General features: G+C 34.4%; 1 protein-coding gene across 1 annotated transcript; it reads right to left on the bottom strand.

Annotated features, from left to right (window-relative positions):
* Positions 1–726: 726 nt before the first annotated feature.
* On the bottom strand, positions 727–7,782 carry LOC137615095 (uncharacterized). The gene is made up of 2 exons (XM_068344726.1): positions 7,750–7,782; positions 727–1,602 (listed from the first exon to the last, which is right to left on the bottom strand). Exons 1-2 carry the CDS (start codon positions 7,780–7,782, stop codon positions 727–729), a joined length of 909 nt encoding a protein of 302 aa, XP_068200827.1.
* Positions 7,783–8,832: the final 1,050 nt, after the last annotated feature.

Genomic DNA, 8,832 nt, shown 5'->3' with positions numbered 1-8,832 from the left:
GCCTAAATGTACGCTTAAGACAAAAATTATTTTAATGCATCCTATCATATCAACAATAAAAAAAGCATTAATAAAGAAAATATATAAATGTTTAAGTACCCAAAATATTATAAAATCAAAAATTATTATAATTTTTTCTAGTCTCATGAAACCAGTCTAGGAAAGTTTTATAAAATCAATTAAGCCCATTCCTACTCGTTCGCTTTTATCTAATTCTCTATTAATTTACTAGATATGATTCAAAGTTTTTAAACACATTTTCATTAAATAAAGCTTGAATAAGTACATTTTAATTAGTATCATTTAAACAAATATTTTTATTAAAATAAAGCTTGAATAAGTACATTTTCATTAGTATCATTTAAACAAATATCTTTATTAAAATAAAGCTTGAATAAATTCATTTTTATTAGTATCATTCAAACAAATATCTTTATTAAAATAAAGCTTGAATAAATACATTTTTATTAGTATCATTTAAACAAATCTTTATTAAAATAAAGCTTGAATAAGTACATTTTTCATCAGTTATGTTTATTAAAATAAAGCTTGAATAAGTACATTTTTCATCAGTCATATTTAAACAAATATCTTCACTGAAATAAAGCTTGAATATGTACACCTTTCATCAATCATACAAATTAAAAACTATTCAATGTCAATGCATTCTTGTAACCTTTTTTCCAGACATCTTTTGTTTAAAATATAAATTCACAATCAAAACAACTAACGATTGCTCTTCCCACGCCCTTTGGGATCCATCTTACCTACTGCCGCCCAAGGATACGAAAGGCACAGCCATTCGTAAACTTTGTAGCCAAGCGTCTTCGGCCTTATCCTAGCTACATCGTCAAACATTCGCCGGCGCTCGTAGATGAACCGTGAACTAAGCCCTTCGATGATATAGGCATTGTTCGTTTTGGTAGCTATCATCTTCGGCACCCTAAGCCTCCAGGTGGCATTAGTTAGGGGCATGAGGTTGAGGGCGACGTATTTGGCCTGCGTTAGCTCCATCAAGTTCCTGGTGTTGATTTCTTGCTTCCCGAGACTCGTTAACACAACTTGAGACGAAGGGAAATCCTCAATGGCACCTTTAATGGCCTCCTTTGTTCCATCGGTGACTTTCTCGAAGCCGTCGAACAGCCACAGGATCTTTGTTCCCTTGATTTCCATGGCTTCCGAATGCTTAATTCTAGCTACCTCTATTACTACAGCCATATCAAAATCTTTAATCCTTTTCACATCACATGCTTCGTCTATCAGCCACTGGTACATTAGATTATTCACCAGAGCTGTTTTCCCAAGTCCCCGGCCTCCGTAAACGACGAAGACTTTGGGTTTATGAATACCATCAGAGAGATCAAGTGTTCCATGGGCTGAGGAAAAATCTGTGACGAATAGATCGTTCACATTAACTTCATTCTGGGAGTCCCATGACAGAGATATAGGGAGATAAGTTTCATGGGCGTTTGGTATCTGGTGTCCCAAAACGTTGGAGTTGTGTACTTTCGAAAACTTGAGTAGAGAGAGTCTCATTGCTCTAAGGCAGGTGGCTGGTGACGAATGATCATAGTTGTCGAATAATACGTTGACTGTCGACATCTGTAAAAGGAAAAGCTGGGTTGATGTTGTATTAAGAATATGTGGATTGATATTCACTTGCATTATTCTAGGCCTAGATTTTGGTTTCCTTACTTGAGGATACTATGTGAATTGATATTCACTTGCATTATGCTAAGCCTAGATTTTGGTTTCCTTACTTGAGGATACTATGTGAATTGATATTCACTTGCATTATGCTAAGCCTAGATTTTGGTTTCCTTACTTGAGGATACTATGTGAATTGATATTCACTTGCATTATGCTAAGCCTAGCTTTTAGTTTCCTTATTTGAGAACACTCCGTGGAATGATATTCACTTGCATTATTCTAGGCCTAGATTTTGGTTTCCTTACTTGAGGATACTATGTGAATTGATATTCACTTGCATTATGCTAAGCCTAGCTTTGGGTTTCCTTACTTGAGGATACTATGTGAATTGATATTCACTTGCATTATGCTAAGCCTAACTTTGCGTTTCCTTGCTTGAGAACACTACGTGGATTGATATTCACTTGCGTTATGCTAAGCCTAGCTTTGCGTTTCCTTACTTGTATATATTATTGCATAGTAGCCTACACAAGACTAAATTAGCGATGTTCTTAACATAGGAGTAAGAACAGAAAAATATGTAATGAAGAAAAAGATATGTTTAGCTGCAGTTTCCCAAGATTAAAAGTTGCTAAACTATAAATTGTCAGCTATGAGTTGCAAGTCTAAAATTTGCAAGTGTATTATTACTGAATGATATAATAGCAAGTCACATATAACCTAGGAAGCTACTAATGAAGGAACTTCCATCAGGACGACATGACTATCTCACCCAAAAATAGATTTTTCGCTTCGCTCAAAATCCGTTTAATACTGAATGATATAATAGCAAGAAAACTTGCGAATGCACACCATATATTAGACATTCTAATTTCTTAAACAATTCGGAAAACATTAAAGAGGAAGTTGTTATTGTTATTATTTGCTAAGCTATAACCTTAGTTGAAAGAGCAGGATTCTATAAGCCCAAAGGCTCCAACAGGGAAAATAGCTCAGTGAGGAAAGGAAATAAACTACAAGATATGTTCAAGAACAACAGCACTAAAATAAAGCTTTCATATATAAACTATAAAAACTTCAAAATAACAAGAGAAAGAAAAATAAGATAGACTAGTGTGCCCGAGTGTACCCGTATTATTATTATTATTATTATTATTATTTGCTAAGCTACAACCCTAGCTGGAAAAGCAAAATGCTATAAGCCCAGGGGCCCCAACAGGGAAAATAGCCCAGTAAGGAAAGGAAAGAAGGAAAAATAAAATATCTTAAGAAGAGTAACATTGAAATAAATATTTCCTATATAAACTATGAAAACTTTAACAAAACAAGAGGAAGAGAAATTAAATAGAATAGTGTGCCTGATTGTACCCTCAAGCAAGAGAACTCTAACCCAAGACAGTGGAAGACCATGGTACAGAGGCTATGGCACTACCCAAGACTAGAGAACAATGGTTTGATTTTGGAGTGTCCTTCTCCTAGAAGAGCTGCTTACCATAGCTAAAGAGTCTCTTCTACCCTTACTAAGAGGAAAGTAGCCACAGAACGCAAGAGAACTCTATCCCAAGACTGTGGAAGAAACAAGATTAGCAAATCATGAACCCCTTAAATGTAGTTTCTCTCTTTTTCATCTTAAAATGTGTATGAATGTAGAGGCGGTTGTAGAAATATAGATCATAAAAAGAAACTTGAATGACTAGGCCTATGCAATTGCAAGAAATAACTACTTTGAAGAGACACTACAACATACAAAGTAAACTAGAAATGTTTTGATGGAAATATGTTTACGGAAGTTCCTCGTCTGAATCAGATATGTTCTTTAAATCTATTGTTATACTTCAACATTCAAGAACAAATGTGAGCCTCTGATACGTTAAATCATGCATGTTATTTGGCAAGGCTGAATGCGATGTAAAACAAATCTATTATTTCAAAGATTTAAATCGGCGTCAATGACCTTAGATATCAGGATGCCAGAAAACTGTAAATCAATAATACTAACAAAGATTTAATAATCGATAAAACAATGTTGAAATGCAGTGAATAGCTAACCTCACACACATGTAACTATCATGCCTCACTTACCGGGCTTTTGTCTGCAAGGACACAATGAAATTATTATTGTTCTGTTGTTCGATAAACACGACCAGCAGAAACTGAAACCTAAAATAAACATTTGTCTCTTTTTTGTGTTTTCCTTCTCTTTAAATGAGTTGTTTCAGCGCAAACAAAATGAACCAAAAATATCTAAAAGAATGCCTGAATAAACTAGAACTAGAAACAAATGTTAACACAAGACACACGAGTGACAAACATAGGCTATCTGAACCAAGAACAAATAGTAAATTTGGTGAAAGGGCTTTTAGCTACTGTGCGCCTTGACATTATAATAAACTGCCAACTGAAATGAAGGACCTTAAGGGAGCAATTGAATTTAAGAAGAAACTAAAGACATTACTTTTCACAAGATCATATGATTTGGAAGATGCTACAATCAAAGAATTGTATAAGTTATAATGAAAGTGTTTCGTTGGATGATTAATATGGACCCGCCCGAGAAGTAGTTCACTCGACTTCAGTGGAGGGTTGGATTTAAACCCAAAACAAGTAAACAAGTAAGGAAATATGTTTGCGGAAGTTCTTCATCTAAATCTAGTATGTTCTTTAAATCTATTGTTATACTCCCACATTCAAGAACAAACATGAGCTTCTGTAACGTTAAATCATGCATGTTATTTGGCAAGGCTGAATGCAATGTAAAAGGAGTCTATTATTTCAAAGATTTAAATCGGCGTCAATGACCTTAGATATCAGGATGCCAGAAAACTGTAAATCAATCAATATACTATCAAAGATTTAATAATCGATAAAAACAGTTTCGAAACACATTGAATAGCCTCAAACACAAGTAACTATCATGCCTCACTTACCGAGCTTTTGTCTGCAAGGACACAATGAAATTATTATTGTTCTGTTGTTCGATAAACACGACCAGCAGAAACTGAAACCTAAAATAAACATTTGTCTCTTTTTTGTGTGTGTTTTCCTTCTCTTTAAATGAGTTGTTTCAGTTGCGAACAGACAAATTAGCTGTTATCATTATCTAATTGCCCTCATTGGTCAGCTAGTTTCGAATTGAAGACAATAAAGGCCGCTTATGAATGGCAGAGGCAAGACTACAGTGACATTGTTCTATCAAGCAGGACAATGCCCTAGAGACTGACAATATATACATATGATCAGCGCCCAAGCCCCTTCTCCATCTAAGCTAGGACCAAGGAGGGACAGGCAATGGCTGCTGATGACTCAGCAGATAGACCTATAGACTCCTCCAAGCCCTCCATCCTTAATTCACAAGGATGGTGAGGTTGCAGCGACCAAAGAAACTATCGAGTGTGAGCGGAACTCGAACCTCAGTCTGGCAACACCAGTCAGGGACGTGACCACATCGGCCACCACAACCCTAAAATTAATTTACTTCAGTCAACTACCTCATCAATACACGAGTTTCTTGGTTAGTACAGTGGTAACGTATTCCCCTGGCACTTCACATGGCAGGAGATCGATCCCAGCCCTGGACCATGAGTTTGAGCTGTTTACTGGGGATGCCACTGCTGCGTTTGGCGACCACAGTGGGAGTTTGGGCTTGCCCTGCTGACGTTCTGGCGAGCATCTATTCTGATGAAACTGAAACCAGACACTTTTAACCTTTTTAAATGCAATGTTTGTGTTCCCAAGAAAACAACTTAATTGTCATCAAAGTTTCTGTTAATAAAAAATAAGCCTCCTAACTTTAACATCACATGCTACTATACTTAACGTACTTATTTTATCAGTTTTCCTTATTTTGTTACAAATAAACAAAAATAAAAGGTTTATCAAGTACAACCATCTTCAATACAAGGCAATTGATATATTTTCTAGTGGTCACTTGCTCATTTGTCATGAAAGTTTTTTCATTAATAAAAAAAATAAGCTTCCTAACTTTAACATCACATGCTACTGTACTTCATATACTTATTTTATCGTTATTTTCCTTTTTTTTTCTTTTACAAGTTAACAAAAATATAAAAGTTTATTTTTTTTAAGTATAATCATCTTCAATACAAGGCAACTGATAATTTTTCTAGTGGTAAGTTGCATCATGGGTATGCATAACATTACTCTTGATTACTATGACTTATTTGACCTCTTGGCATATGTATATAATTCATTGTTTGCAGGATCATTGATCTTATGATTCTAGATAATCAATATTATTATTATTATTATTACTTGCTAAGCTACAACCCTAGTTGAAAAAGCAAAATGCCATAAGCCCAGAGGCCCCAACAGGGAAAATAGCCCAGTGAGGAAAGGAAACAAGGAAAAATGATAATTTTATGAACAATAACATTTAAATAAATATTTCCTATATAAACTATGAAAACTTTAACTAAACAAGAGTAAGAGAAATTATATAGATTAGTATGCCCGAGAGTACCCTCAAGCAAGAGAACTCTAACCCAAGACAGTGGAAAACCATGGTACAGAGGCTATGGCACTACCCAAGACTAGAGAACAATGGTTTGATTTTGGAGTGTCATTCATCCATTGTTTGCAGATTCTATCAAGAGCTTTTATCCTCTTGTTATTTTCAAGTTTTTATAGTTTATTTGTGTAAGATTTATTTTAATGTTATTGTTGTTCTTAAACTTCTCTTGTAGTTTTTCCTTATTTCCTTTCCTCACGTGGCTATTTTCCCTGTTAGAGCCCTTGGGCTTATAGCATCCTGCTTTTTCAACTATGGTTGTAGCTTAGCAAGTAATAATAATAATAATAATAATAACAATAATGAAAAAAAAAACATTATAACAGTCAAAGTACCTATAATAATAATAATAATAATAATAATAATAATAATAATAATAATAATAATAATAATAATAATAATAATAATAATAATAATAATGAAAAAGAAAACATTTTAACAGTCGAGGTACCTATAGTAACTCACAAAATACTTTATATTCTTTATGTTCTTTACAAACCTCATATATAGAATATCTATTGAATTCCTTGAACATATAAATTGTATGTTAACTTAAATCCTTCTCAGAGATTTAAAGTAAAGAATCTTCAAAACAATAATTTTATGAACATTATGAAATATAATATCCAGTGTTAATTAATAAAATGCTCTGTGTAAATTAGGGTTTCGTTACTAGAAATTAATAGCCAATAGAATAAGAATAAGGAATTTTCCGTCTACTTTATCATGATGCTATAAACAAAATAGATCTTATTCGTAATAATCTGTTCAATAAGGATTTTATCTTAAAAATCCGAAACTATCCATCGGTTTATCTTAATTCCTCAATTATATTCTCCATTTCACCAAATGCTGATGATCCATATAGACTATTCGAAATTAGTGTGAATCATGCAATACGAGGAAGAACGTTTTGTTATGCTGCACCGAGACTCTTCAACGACCTTTCACTTGAAGTCAAGAATAGTAAAAATGTGGCAGCTTTCAAGAAAAACCTGGACTTATCTCTTTGGAAAGTGTCATAATAGTGATCTGAAAACTAATTAGGGCTGAATACAAATGCTAGCGAATAACTGAAAAGATACAGAGCAAAATATAAACTGGAAAGAAATTATTTTCACACACCAAGGCCCACCTGAACAGACTCTTAGTGTCTGATGGAGGGCGGGAAATAAACCCCTAAAAGAAAAGTAAAAGTAAAAGTAAATGTGGCTGTGCCTTGTCACATTCGGGTAATGTTCCTTCATCCAAATGTAGAGTGCTACATTCCTAATAATATAATCATCTCATGTGACGTCACACGAATCTAACACTTTCTTCCGAAACAAACAGTGAGTCAACAGTATTAAGCTGATTCATTTATGACACCAATAGCTCCTGTTCGTCATTCCGTGGTTATCTCGAAATACCTCTTGTTTACTATCTTTCCCATTCCCTAGTCATGTGGCAGATAACTGGTGATCACCAGTTGAGAACCTGTATAGTTTGCCAAATGGTACAGACTATAGATATACTGAAGTACAGACGACTAGACGAGGTGCTGTAGTTGTCTGTAATGAAATCTTACTGACTTGTTCTTCCTTCAGAACTTTGCAGATCCACATCCTTTCAAACTCAGCTAAGGACCCACTTTCAGTCCAAACAGGAAATAGAAAAATGAAAATCAATGAATTTATAGCAATTCTGTTAGTTGCTGTAAATTACGTTTTCATTTGTGTAAAAACTTATAAAATTGACTTTTTACCTTTAAAAATTACTGAATTTATTAAATCTAGTTTAAACTGATTCAATGCTGGATTCTCAGATTATGATAAGAAGATGGAAAGAGGCCTGCATTGATTAGGTTAAGAAGACAGGAAGAGGCCTGCATTGGCCCCATGGACTTGGACAAGCCAACCGAAATCGAGGCTGATAATTTCTAGGAGAGACATCGCGAGGATCATCTTATCAGATAAAATTACTCATCTCCCATTGTTGACTCAGAATTAGATATCCTGGGACGATCCTAGGCTGTCTGGCAGACGAGATAAGGGAATTTTTTTTTTTTTTTTTTTTTTTTTTTTTTTTTTAAGGATAAGAATGTTTTCAGAGAGTTGAAAAAGAAGTTTTGGTGCCGGTTTAGTATGTGGCATACCCTTTTTTTATTCTGGTTTAGTATGTGGCCTACCTTTTTTATTCTGGTTTAGCATGTGGCCTACCTTTTTTTATTCTGGTTTAGTATGTGGCCTACCTTTTTTATTCTGGTTTAGTATGTGGCCTACCTTTTTTATTCTGGTTTAGCATGTGGCCTACCTTTTTTATTGTGGTTTAGTATGTGGCCTACCTTTTTTATTCTGGTTTAGTATGTGGCCTACCTTTTTTTATTCTGGTTTAGTATGTGGCCTACCTTTTTTATTCTGGTTTAGTATGTGGCCTACCTTTTTTATTCTGGTTTAGTATGGGGCCTACCTTTTTTATTCTGGTTTAGTATGTGGCCTACCTTTTTTATTCTGGTTTAGTATGGGGCCTACCTTTTTTATTCTGGTTTAGTATGTGGCCTACCTTTTTTATTCTGGTTTAGTATGTGGCCTGCCTTTTTTATTCTGATTTAGTATGGGGCCTACCTTTTTTATTCTGGTTTAGTATGGGGCCTACCTTTTTTATTCTGGTTTAGT

The sequence above is a fragment of the Palaemon carinicauda genome, chromosome 21 (genome assembly GCF_036898095.1).
Source record: "Palaemon carinicauda isolate YSFRI2023 chromosome 21, ASM3689809v2, whole genome shotgun sequence".
Taxonomy (NCBI): Eukaryota; Metazoa; Arthropoda; class Malacostraca; order Decapoda; family Palaemonidae; genus Palaemon; species Palaemon carinicauda.
This window is presented reverse-complemented; position numbering and strand designations above follow the sequence as displayed.